This window comes from Pelmatolapia mariae, linkage group LG14 (genome assembly GCF_036321145.2).
Source record: "Pelmatolapia mariae isolate MD_Pm_ZW linkage group LG14, Pm_UMD_F_2, whole genome shotgun sequence".
In the NCBI taxonomy this organism is placed as follows: Eukaryota; Metazoa; Chordata; class Actinopteri; order Cichliformes; family Cichlidae; genus Pelmatolapia; species Pelmatolapia mariae.
In genome coordinates, this window is record NC_086239.1 from 25793942 (window position 1) to 25807505 (window position 13564).

The following is a 13564-nucleotide window of genomic DNA, read 5'->3' on the forward strand; positions in this document are numbered from 1 at the left end:
AATCAATATACAATTATAGATAAATATTTACTGTTAAATATTTATAATATAAGTAAAAATTTAGTTCTGAAAACACAAAAACACTATTTTAAAAATCTAAATTACTTACTATTGTTAGAAGAATTATATTATAAATACTTATATACCATGAATCATCATACATGTGAAAACATTTTTTAATTTTTTCAGTTCAGAATACTAGGCCTTTTGGGAGTCCCAGGGTCTGGGAAAGTGCCCTTACCAGGGCATCAATTGTGCTTTTAGGGGACTAAAATGCTCACACGAGCAATGGCAGTGTGATCTGGAAAGGTGTGACTTGGAGGAATAGATCCTTACCTGAGTGGTGTTTTGTTATTGGATATCTGTGTTAGCCATAGTCTGCCCATAACAAACACCATGTTTAAGCTTGAGTGTCCACAGGTGCACTTGTAAACAGAACACTATAGATTGATGATCATTATTGTAATGATATCATCAGCTCTGTGGCCAGATGTCTTGGACATTCAGATGAGAAAAGGAGTAGCACTCTCAACTGATCAAGACTTGGTTGTGAGTTAGATCAAGTGGCAGGGGTGGTAGGGGTGGCCAGGAAAAGTGTTTCTCTGCTTGACCTGTTTGACTGGCATGTTTCTGGACATATTTACTGTTAGCTGTTAGCATCGGCTGTTAGCCGCTGGGCTGCTTTTGGACAGACGGCTTTCAGACATTATATCATCATGACTGTTAAGGTCCTGTTCTTCCAGGCTCTTCTCTCTGGGTTTGTTCTGCAGTCCATACATACAAGGCCTGTCTCCTCCACTCTGAGACACACTGCATCAGTGTATCTCATTTACTCTTCCAGCACCTCTTGACCCTTCCACCAGCTTTACTGCCCCACACAGACATTGCCTGGCACTCTCGTTGAAAGTATGTCCACTGCGGATCCAGGCAGAACTACAAGATCGACAGCAGGAACCCGATACATCCCTGTGGTCATCTCAGCGCTGCTCTGCTAGGAAGCCTCATGGATGGACTGCTGACCGTAGTGTGCTTGCTAGTCTTGCCAGGTCGACTTACAATGCTAGCGGCAACTATCCTGTCTCTGTTTGACTGCTCAATGTCCGATCGCTCTCCAGCAAGGGACCACTTGTCTATGATCTTCTTAATAATCAGAAACTTATGTTATGTTACTGTTTGGTTAATTTTATGTTTTAAATGTTAGTAAAATGCGCCACCCAGTGGCCGCTTTAAGTCGATGTTTTATGACAGTAGAAGAAGAGTTAGACAGGAAGTTGATGTTTTCTTGCTATGCTGTTTCAAGATGGCCGCTCCACATTCATGTCCTTCTTTTGGGTGTTTGTTAAAGCATTGTCTGTAAGTATTTAATGGTAAAAAGCAATGAGACACTCCAAGTGTTGTCTTTATGTTTGATAGATCACAGTTAGCACGTTTTCAATGCGCTATTCATATGTAAATGAGATCGCCAGTTCATATGCTAATTTACGGTGCTAATCGTCATGCTAGCTTCTCAATCACATTGTTAGGTCATTGGTTTAAGGCACATATTGTTGTTAACAGTAGAGATAAGTAATGTACATTTCCGTATATGCTTTATTGTTGCATTTTCACAAAATGAAAGAACCAGTAAACTTCATAAGATCTCATCTACTGTCTGGAGTTCCTGGGTTCATGTTTAGCTGTTTGGATAGCTAGTCAGACTTCTAGCGAGGCCAGTTACAGTGAAAAGACAGCACCACGGCAAGCATCAAAGCTACAGAAGCCACCGCGTGGAGCTACGACCATCCTATTAAGCCAAGTAAAGTACATATGGACCCAATCAAAATACAAGAAATCCAAAATGTCTGAAAGTAAATCCTTCAAAAGCGCGACAGGGTCAGTCCGTTCCCACAAACCACCATCAAAGGCAGGCTCGTCAGCTAGCATTGAACTGCTCAGAGTAAAAGCAAAGGCTGAAGCTGCTCAAGCAAGAGCCTCATATGCAAAGAGAGAAATAGAAATTAAAGTTGAGCAAGCATGCTTACAAGCTACTCTCGATGCACTGAGAGCAGAACAAGAGAAGGAAGCTGCCATAGCAGAAGCTAATTCTTTAGAAGCTGGTCTACTTGAATTAGGCTTCGAAACACGCAGTGTAGCTTATGGCCCATCCCTAGCTGAGAACCAAGAAAAATGCATTGCAGAGTATGTTTTGGAACAAACAGCTATCAATGCAGCAGAATCAACAGCCCCAGTAAAAACTGAATACAAAGACCCTGCACCTGCCTTTCAAGAAATCGCTGTAAAAGAAGGAAACAAAACAAACTGTGCTGCTACTCATAACGAACTGTACAAGCCCCTATCCACCAGCTACAAAGAGTTTACCCCTCTTGTTCAGACACCATATAAATCCAATTGTGCTCACAGTGACCATGCCCCAAGCCAACCGACTTACGACCTTGCCAAATATCTAGTTCCTGGGTTCATGTTTAGCTGTTTCGATAGCTAGTCAGACTTCTAGTGAAGCCAATTACAACTTGACTTTCTAACAGAGACCTGGCAGCGTCCAAATGATTTCGCCGAACTCAGTATCACCACTCTGCCTGGATTTGTTTACACCTGCCAACTCTGTGTGTCTGGATGGGAGTCTGGACACACGGATGAGGTATAAGGTATCTTGTCTTTCTGCTCCTGTGTATTCCTCTATTGAATCCATTATCATACAAATTAATGGCCCAATTCCCACAATTTTAGTTGCTGTTTACCATCTATCATAAACCCAACTTTGACTTTTTAACAGACTTTTCTGACTATCTTTCTGAAATTCTACTCTTATCTCCAAATAAATATACTACTATTTTGGATCTTCTCTGCTGCACTGGTGTCATCCCAAAGAACTGTGCTGTATTGGACATGCATTTTTCAGATCATAAATTAGTTTTATTCAGTGTTAGTCTCCTACTGTACAAAAATAAATAAAACCACTCAATTACTTTTAGAAACATTAGGGGCATTGATCTATCAGCTCTTTCCCTTGGCATTAATAATTTACCAACCATTGATGCCTCAGCTTCTGCAGACGACTTGGTATTGCACTATAACAATGGATTATCAACCTCTTAGATACCGACTAGATATTGAACTGTTGTCTTTCACTCGCTCTGCCCCCTGGTATTCATCTGAACTTCACCAACTTAAAGCTGTTGGATGCCACCTGGAACATCTCTTCAGAAAAACAGGACTTATTATTCATAAGGACATATATCTCAGTCATATACAACATTATAAAGAAGCTATTTATCATGCTAAATCTGCTTACTGCACTTCTATTATTTAGTCTGTTGAAGGAAACACTCGCACTTTGTTTTCTACATTACATAATATTGTTAAACCTCCAGATACCTTTGCTATACATACACTGTACTTCAAAATTGTGCTTCATCAACAATTGCCCTCTTCTTGTGATATTGTCAATTGTTCTACTTGCATTTTTTTCCTACTCAACTGTCATCTTCTCTATCCAGTTTTGATCTTCCTACAATAATTCAGCTATCTTCTATGATTACTAAGTTAAAGTCATCATCGTGTAAACTTGATCCACTGGCCACCAGTGATGGGTATAAAGGCATTACAAGTAACGGCGTTACTAACGGCATTACTTTTTTCAGTAAGGAGTAATCTAACTAATTACTATTCCTATCGTTACAACGCCGTTACTTTTACAATTGTGTTGATAGTCCACGTAAAACCAGAGGGAAAATACACGTGTTTTTCCCTCAGTAGTTTCGTCACGTTTACTGTCAAACAAAAAACAGCCCATTTGTGTTAGTGGAAAAATGCACCATGTCGACCAATCAAAAATGATATGGAAACATGACATTTGGTTGTTTAGGAAGAGGGGGAAGTTTTAGGAATGATGGCGAGAGAGAGAGAGAGAGAGAGAGAGAGAGAGACAGCAGAAAAAGAGAGAGAGCGAGTTTTGAGATGTGAGAGATTTGTGATGTTTAGCATGTTTGAAGTGTGTAGTTAATGTGTTGTCTTGTGTAGTTAGTGTGTAGTGTTGTGGATAGTTTTGTGTTGTGTGTCAGAACAATGAGGCGACTGCTGTCTCCAGGTAAAAAACAGGAGAAGTGATACACCTGCTGCTGTCAGACCTGCAGGTTTCAGGCTGTGATGTTCTCCTTTATAGTGGACAGAAATTATTTTTTTGGAGTGGCACAAAAAAAAGGTAAAAGGTAAATGGCTGCAAATAACTTTGTTGTTTGCAAAACTTGTGCATAGGATTTTTGCATTTAATTGCATTTAAAGCTATGAAAGTTATGAAATATGTATCAATAAACATGTTTGTGGTTGTTACAGTAAAAAATATAACTTTTTTCTACTCGGATTTTATATTTTCTGTCTGATTTTAGATCAATTGTGTTAATACAGTATATCAAAATGAAAACATAACTGTAAATTCAGGCACGTGAGGTTGTGCTGAAAAGCATGATACCAAACAAGGCAAAGTAAATAGTTTTTAAAGGTGTAATGTAGAGGTAAAATCAAGAGTAGTAAAAAATGGTAACTAGTAACTATAATTAATTACTTTTTCAAAGTAACTTGCCCAACACTGCTGGCCACTAATCTTGTTAAACTTTCACTCCCCTCTCTTAGGCTTGTTAATCGCTAATGTTGTACACTCCTCCCTTATCTCTGGTCGTGTTCTATCCTTTCTATATATATATATATATGTGTGTATATATATATATATATATATATATATATATATATACACATACACTGGCCACAACAGACTCATAGAAAATCCTGAGCATATGTGGCAGGATGAATGCTATTCTTTGGTTCAACCCACTTTCAGCCTGGCGCATTAGGGGGGCGCTAGTATAAATAGTGGCCATTTGAGCGTCCCTGGATAGCTTACCTGTGATCTCCTTTTTGGTCTCCTGACTTCCCTTTGGTGTTGCCGAGATTAGTTGCGGGTTACACTTCTGAAGCCTCCATCGCAGCTGGTAGGTGTTTACTCATTGTAGGTGTACATTACCTTACTTGGTGGTAAACGGCTATTGTTTGTAGGTCGTAGCTGTAGAAGCCTCCTTTGAGCCATTCTGCTCATGTTTTATGACGCGGCTTAATCGGTACGTAATCCACTTTTGTTACGATCTCTGCCTTTTATTGTTCTTTTATAGTAATTACTTATTGTGCTTTGCAGGAAGTGTGGGCCTTAGTTTTACGCCACGCTATGCGAGCTGAAGTGCTGCTGCTTTGTTTTGCTTTGTTTTTACTGTCTGTTCCGGCTGCGAGGTTTCTTTCCTACTGCTGCCAGCCTTTAAAGTGGACGTCGGCATGGACAGCGGCCATATGCATGCCTGTTATGGGAGTCGGCTGGCGTGCATATTGATTGACCGGATAATTAACTTATAGTCGTGCAGACGGCCAGTTGGAGTACTACGGCGATTCCGTTTGCTCCAGATTTTAGAGTTTTATCTAGATTGTATGTTGTTTTTCTGTTGTTTTGATTTGTAGTTTTGATTTTTGTTACGCCACTGGTGGGAGGCCCTTTTTCTAGCTGTAGATCACCAGTGTGGTCCTACAGTTGGGTTATCCCCCAGCGCTGCATATTAGTTTTGTTGTAATATATTAAAATTTTCTTTGTTTCTTTTATTCAGATGCGGAGTGCCGACGTGGAGGAGACTAGGGTGCCTTGGTGGTAGGATCTTCTGAGTGTACACACCTGCCTTGTTTAATTTATTAGTGTGAGTGTGTGATAGTGTGCTGCACTTGTGTGTTGGTGTATTTTCTTCTTTTTTTGAGTTTGTGTGTGGCATCCCTGCCCTCCACTGGTAAGCCTCGGCTCTGAATACCTTTTTTAGTATATTTGTACACTGATATTTATGATTGTGCTTTTATACGTTGTTTTAAATAATTATTAATAAATTGTTAAACTGTTTTATCATTGAACCTCGTCTCTGTACTGAGTATAGCGAACCTAAGTACCTTTTTGGTGATTTAGTGTTACTTCCAGTATTCTCTGGGTGAAATTCCCAGGGTGGCGTTGTCTTTTAAACTGTGAAGAGTATTTACTTTATTTCCACCTCGTGCTGCCACACATAGTCCAGCAGATGTTGAAGGACCTCAGTCGCCTCAAAATATAGAGGCTTCTCTGGCCCTTCCTGTAAAGTGCTGTGGTGTTTTTAGCCCAGTCCAGTTCATTGTCAATGTGTACGCCAAGGTATTTATAGTCCTCCACAATGTCAACATTTACCCCCTGGACTGAAACAGGGGTCAAGTGTTTCCTGGTCTTCCTGAAGTCCACGATCAGTTCCTTGGTCTTTGCCACGTTGAGCTGAAGATGATTCTGCTCACACCACATGACAAAGGAGTTGACCACAGCCCGGTACTCTGTGTCATCATCTCTGCTGATGCATCCAACCACTGCAGAGTCATCAGAAAACTTCTGAAGATGGCAGGTCTCTGTGCAGTGGCTGAAGTCTGTGGTGTAGAGGGTGAAGAGGAAAGAAGAGAGGACGGTGCCTTGTGGTGCCCCTGTGTTGCTAATTACCTTGTCAGACACACACTGTGGAAGACGCACATATTGTGGTCTTCCTGTCACGTAATCAACAATCCAGGACACCAGAGAAGCATCCACCTGCATCGCTGTTAACTTATCTCCCAGGAGGGTCAGCCTGATGGTGTTGAAAGCACTGGAAAAGTCAAAAAACATGACCCTCACAGTGCTCGCCGGCTGGTCCAGATGGGTGTAGATACGATTAAGCAGGTAGATGATGGCGTCCTCAGTTCCTAGACGGGGCTGATAAGCGAACTGAAGGGGATCCAGATGTGGTCTGACTATGGGTCGGAGCTGGTCCAGGATGAGCCTTTCCAGGGTCTTCATAATGTGGGAGGTCAGTGCCACTGGCCTGTAATCCTGGGGGCTACTGGGGCGTGGCGTCTTTGGTACCGAGACGAGGCATGATGTCTTCCACAGCACTGGGACCCTCTGCAGACTCAGACTCAGCAGGAACAGTTTATGGAAGACTCCACACAGTTGGGGGGCGCAGGCCTTGAGGACGCGGGGACTCACTCCGTCTGGTCCAGCAGACTTGCCTGAGTGAAGTCTCCTCATTTGCATCTGAACCTGGTCTTGAGTGAAAGTGATGGGTGGGGGAGGGGTGTCAGGATTCTCACCGGGGGCAACAGTGCTATGTGGAGAGAGAAGCAGGCACTGTGGTGTGGCTCTGGATTCCAGGCTGACTACAGGTGAGGTTGTGGAGGTGTGAGCAGTCACTGCCATGTCGAATCTGTTGAAAAACAAATTCAACTCATTAGCTCTATCCTCACCTCCCTCAGCTCCCATGCTGTTGGTTGGCCTGAATCCAGTGATGGTTTCATGCCACTCCACACCTCTCTCATACTGTTCTGCTTAATTTAGATGCCCTCTAAATAAAAGGGCAAAGCAGGCTATACCTGCTGCGGAGACTCAGGTCTTTTGGAGATAAGGGCCCACTCCTGAAGACCTTCTATGACTCTGTGGTGGCCATTTTTTATGGTGTGGTCTGCTGGGATAGCAACATCTCCACTGGGGATAGGAAGAGACTGAACAGGCTGATCCGGAGGGCCAGCTCTGTTCTAGGATGCCCCCTGGACCCAGTGGAGGTGGTGAGTGACAAGAGAATGGTGGCTAAGCTGTCATCCCTGCTGGACAACATCTCCCACCCCATGCAGGAGACTGACAGCACTGATCAGCTCCTTCAGTGGCAGGCTGTGGCACAACCGATGTGGGACAGAGAGATTTCACAGGTCTTTCCTCCCCACTGCTGTCAGGCTCCACAACAAAGACTTCGCAACTGACCGAACACACACATCCACACATGTGAAATAGTAATAACACTAAGAGCAATACTCTTTTTCTGACAACGTTGTATCTTACTCAGTTGTATATAGTATTTGTATTCTATTTTATTCTATTGTATATAGTATTTTATTTTATTCTATTCTATTGTGTATAGTTGTGTACAGTGTCTTCTTCTTATCCTATTCCAGTGTTCTAATTTTTGCTATGTAACTTTACACTGTCCACTTTTTGCTGTAACAAAACAAATTTCCCACATGTGAGACTAAGAAAGGTTATCTTATCTTATCTTATCTTATCTAAAACCCACAGCTACTCTCCCACCCACATCCATTTCTGATTGTTTAAGTGAAATCAAGGTTTGGTTTACTCATAACTTTTTTACACTTAATGGCAATAAAACAGAATCTATTCTAATAGGCACCAAATCAAAACTGACTAAAGTTCCAGCAAGAAGTCTTTCATTATCCATTGATAACTCTGTTGTCACATCTTCCCCTCGGGTTAAGTCTTGGTATCATCCTTGACAGCACTCTTTCCTTCACAGCACATATAAATGATATGACTCGGTCTTCCTATTTTCATCTTCATAATATTAACCACCTTTGTCCTTCATTCTCCCAACAGTATCTCCATACTTGTCAATGCTTTTGTCACATCTCGTTTAGATTACTGTAATTTTCTTCTCTATGGTCTACCCCAAAAATATCTTCATAAATTGCAGTTAGTTCAAAATACAGCTGCTCATATCATATTCAGAATGAACATATAACACCTGTTCTTAAACTGCTCCATTGGCTTCCAGTTCACCTCTATGCCAATTTCAAGATCATGCTTCTTACTTTCAAAGTGCTTCATAACCTTGCTCCCCCAAATTTGTCTGATCTTTTCCATACATACTCACCCCCTTGTACACTGCAGTCTTCTTCAGTTTCCCTTTTGTCTGTTCCACCTGCTCACCTGACTACTCAGAGCCTTTAGTTGTTCAGGGCTAAGACTTTGGAATGCACTTCCATCAGATCTCCGGACTACAAACACTCTCTCCACTCTTAAATCACATCTTAAAACTCATCTATTTAAAAACTGTATACCCTACATCATAATTCCATCTTAGTCGATTTTTTACCTTGTTTACTTTTATACTTGCTTTTATACTTTCATACTTGTTTTTTTATTTTTCATTTACCTTATGTTTTTATTGTACTAATTAAGGGGACCTTGAGGGTCTTTAAAGGCGCCTATAAATAAATGAATGCATTACCACTGAATATATAACAAAAACACTAGTTTTGTTATAAATTACTGTATATGAGTTTATTGTGACTTTATGGGTATTTATGTGTTTATTCATGTGGTCAAGGAACTTTAAACTTAAGTTAAAAATTATTTTAAGATTTTAGCTCTTAATGAAGAAACCTCTTAAACTGAAAAATTAAAAGAGAAAACTTAAAGAATTGCAGTCACTTTCCTTTCGGGCATCAAAAATAACATGATCTGGATGACGTACATAAACATTTATTTATGTGCTTAAATCAGAATAAAACATTTACATATTAAAGAGTTACACATATGAATAATAAATAATTTAACTATTGGCATGTAAGTAGAAAAACACAATTTCAGTTTACAATTGCAACATTAACCCTTTTTAAATTATTAATATACTATGACTGATTTTTGCTCATTAAATATTTTTTTGTGTTCTTCTCAGGTTTAAACAATATGATAAAACATTTTGGGGCAAATATACACAGCATTAGTCCAAAGCTGGAGGCCAGAATGGCAAAAATTTCCACAACCACTGTAAATTTTCCAGGAGAGCTGACATATGCTGGGATAAAGGTGATCCACACTGCACAGAATATCAGCATGCTGAAGGTGATAAGCTTGGCTTCATTGAAATTATCAGGTAATTTGCGGGCTAAGACAGCTAAAACAAAGCAAAAGGCAGCAAGTAGGCCTATATAACCGAGCACAGCCCAGAAGCCAACAGCAGAGCCTAATGCACATTCCAGGATGATTTTCTCCTTGTATGTGGTTAGATTTTTGATTGCAAAGGGAGGGCTCACTACCAGCCATATAGTACATATTAAAATCTGAATAAAGGTGAAACACATAACAGTCATTCTTTGTTGTGGAGGACCAAACCATTTCATCACATTACTACCTGGAAGTGTCGCTTTAAAAGCCATTAAAACCACTATAGTTTTCCCAAGTACACAGGAGATACAGAGCACAAAGGTGATCCCAAATGCAGTGTGACGCAGCATGCAGGACCACTCAGAAGGTGCTCCAATGAAGGTTAATGAACATAAGAAACACAGAGTGAGAGAGATGAGCAGCAGGAAGCTCAGCTCAGAGTTGTTGGCTCGGACAACTGGAGTTGTCCTGTGATAAAAGAATACACCTGCGGTGATAATGGCCAGTAAGGCACCCAGAACTGAGAATGTGGCCAGGATGATTCCTAGGATGTCTTGAAATGAAAGAAACTCTACAGGCTTAGGGATACAAGTGTCTCTCTTTGCGTTAGGCCAGAACTCTTTGTGGCAGGGTAAACAGTCAGCTGAATCTAAATAAAAGAAATAAATTTTTTTAAAAAGAAAAAGAGAGATTTATTTTATTTTATTCAATTTTACAGATATGGATAATAATCATCATCCAGTTTTACCTGTAATATTATTAATCTCTCCTTCAGGACATGCTATACAATCATAGCAGCAGATGGGTTTTCCTTTCTGCAGTACTTTACGAGTTCCTGGAGGACAACTGTCAGTGCACACTGACACAGGCACCTGTGAAAGACATAAAGGAAGTGTAATAGATGTAAATATTTTCTGCACAGCTATAAGGATTCCATACTTGTTGAATTTAATTATATAGATTCTTGACTCATTACATTTGTGCTATCTTCCATCCAGGTTATGTTTCTGTTCATTCTAAACTCCTTGCCCACTGGTAGTGACGCATCATACAGTCCTACAGTTACTATCTCAGTGTTGCCACTCTCGTGTTTTTGCCAGTTTACCAGCTCATAGTTAGCCACAGGATCCCCATTAGCATTAAAAGACACATCATAACCATTCTGGGAAAAATTTACTTTCTTCAATTCAGTTAAAACCTGAAAGGATGAGTTCAGACACAAAGGGAGGGGAAAGAAAGAAAAATGTTTAAAATTTAAAAAATTAATAACAATACTGCACTTCATCCATGTAAGATCAGAGATAATGAAGGAAAATGGCCTTTGTTTAATCTTACCTGTTTGGGCTCTAACTTGGTTAGTTTGTCACACTGAGCTGTGACATTTTTTCCATGACACACTGCATTATGAATGGCATGTGCTATTGCATACACAGCCTTGTACACCATGTTAGCAATTCTGAGCTGAGACGTGTCAGTGTATTGGCTTTTGAGGTTTTGTATGTCTTCATTTCCATTACAAACTTTCTCGTCTACAGTAGCAGCACCTACAGAAAAATGAACAAACACAAACATATCTTTTCACCATTGAACTTTGATCTAAATTTCATACATTTTATTTTTTGATAAATCTGACAAATTAGAGGTTTTTCTGTAAGCAAGAAAACGTTCTTACTTTTTTTCAGTCTACAGTTGAATGCATCCTCCCAAAACTCAGTGAGCACTGACGAAGCAGCCACTTCAGAGAAAGAGAGATTCAGCAGGAATTCTCTGAGACCTGGGATTGCAGACTTCGGAATACCAAATCCAATGGCCCCAGCACAGAAACTGTAACTCGTTAATTCTGTGTTGGTTACCCATGATTCACTGCCTATCCACTGGCGAGGTGGGGAAGGCTCACGTGAAAGCTCCTCCAACAGGATCTTCATGTCTCCAAAAGATGCAAATGCCACAACAACTACAGCTTTAGACCTTGAGATACAACATAAAGTATTAAAAACATTTTTTGATTGTCTCATAATATGACATGAAATATTACTTAAAAAAGGAAACTAATTTCAACTCATACAATAATCCATATGTTTTATCTGTGATATAGAAACCTGCGGATAACATCTGCTACTTTTTGAATCCTGCTCTGTGGGTATGTCCGATAGAAAGACACAGAGTATTCCACACAGATCCCCTCTTTCTGTGCTGCTTGGAGAAAAGAAGCCATGCCATTATTTCCATAATCCGAATCCGACCGAACAGCACCTATCCAATTCCAGCCAAAGTGTTTTACCAGCTTGGCTAGTGCTTCAGCTTGAATCTGGTCACTGGGAATTGTTCTGAAGAAATTTGGGTACTGCTGCTTGTCAGACAAGCATGCACATGTGGCAAAGTGGCTCACCTAAAACAAAACAAAAAACAGTGCTACTCTTTAAAAACTGTGCATTCAAATTTTACGGAGATGTAAATTTTGATTAAAATGTGTCAAAATTTAAAAAATACATACTTGAGGAATGTTAAAGGGACTTATGAGACGTGAAATGCTGATGGATGGTGTAGACCCAGAGTCCCCGACAACAGCCATCACCATACCAGACTGAGAGCAGTTTTTACCAGTGTTAAACTGAGCATCCAATCTATTTAAAAACTGAAATGCCACATGCACTGCCACAGGTACTGATGCACATGAATCATAGATTTGATAACCAAGCTCAATTCCCGGCAGCAGGTCTGTGCTGTTGTTAATTTCTTCTATGGCAAAGACCATCGAACTTGTGGATTGCAGCCCACGGGTGTCAATGCTGCAGACAGTCAAGCAAGTGTTAGAATTAAGGCTACAAGGCTACATATTAAGGACGTTTTGCAGGATTGAACCACTGTCAGATAACTACTGGAATTTATATTTTGTTTTCTGGGTTGACACTTATAAAACTGTTGCTTAAAATGCTTTAATTTGTGAAGCTTTTAAAACTAGAATAAAACTTAAAATTAAATGAAAAACTGCAAATTATTCAGCATTATTGCTTTACATTTGTTTTTGGCACGACACAGAGATAATTCAGCACCTCTAAACGCAATACATGTCAATTTTTCTCCCCCATTATACAATCCAACATGTTGTTATCACACACACATCATTACTGACCTCCCTTTGCATTTCACAGGCTTCGGTATGCTAGAGTAGTTGTTATAAAATGTATCCATGTAGGCATGAAGGGAGAACGATCCCCCAATAATAAAATCTCCATCCATTGAGAATGCTGGCAGACGAGTGCTACCCTGGAGCTTACAGTTCACAGATGAAACCAGTGTACCAGCATGAGCTGCTGTAAACCTATTCCTATGATTCAGACAATCTAGGCACACAGCCAACGCGATAACTGAGTTCAGCTGAAAAAAATACACCGCTAATATCAGACCAATTATAAGACCTGCTGTCTCCATCCCTGCCTGATGTCAGTGGTTTGTATATGAGCGTAAGAGAGTTTTCACTGGTTTATATAGGTATTTTGACAAAGGCTGTTTTGTTTTTTTTTCTTTTTTGTTTTCTTCAAGAGGCCATGCCCCTATCCAGTGGTGGTTGATCAAGTCTTGAGTGTAACCTCTACAGTGTTTCCATGTCTGTGTTCTCTTCTTGTAAACTATTTTCAGCTGGATTTTATATTACAAATTAGTACTAACATCATAATAGTGGGGTATTAATTTTTAAGTAAGAAGAAAATAATAACAAATTACAATTTATTTCTATGAAATTATCAAGGTGTTACTGAACAGGAAGTGCAGTATCAACTATGGATTTTTAAATTTAAAGAAACTGAAATTCAATTAGTG

General features: G+C 40.0%; 1 protein-coding gene across 1 annotated transcript; it reads right to left on the reverse strand.

Annotated features, from left to right (window-relative positions):
• Positions 1-9489: 9489 nt before the first annotated feature.
• Positions 9490-13027, reverse strand: LOC134641264 (extracellular calcium-sensing receptor-like). Its single transcript, XM_063493606.1, has 8 exons — positions 12879-13027; positions 12240-12534; positions 11845-12134; positions 11418-11713; positions 11081-11289; positions 10722-10943; positions 10494-10617; positions 9490-10394 (listed from the first exon to the last, which is right to left on the reverse strand). Exons 1-8 carry the CDS (start codon positions 12983-12985, stop codon positions 9490-9492), a joined length of 2448 nt encoding a protein of 815 aa, XP_063349676.1. The 5' UTR covers positions 12986-13027.
• Positions 13028-13564: the final 537 nt, after the last annotated feature.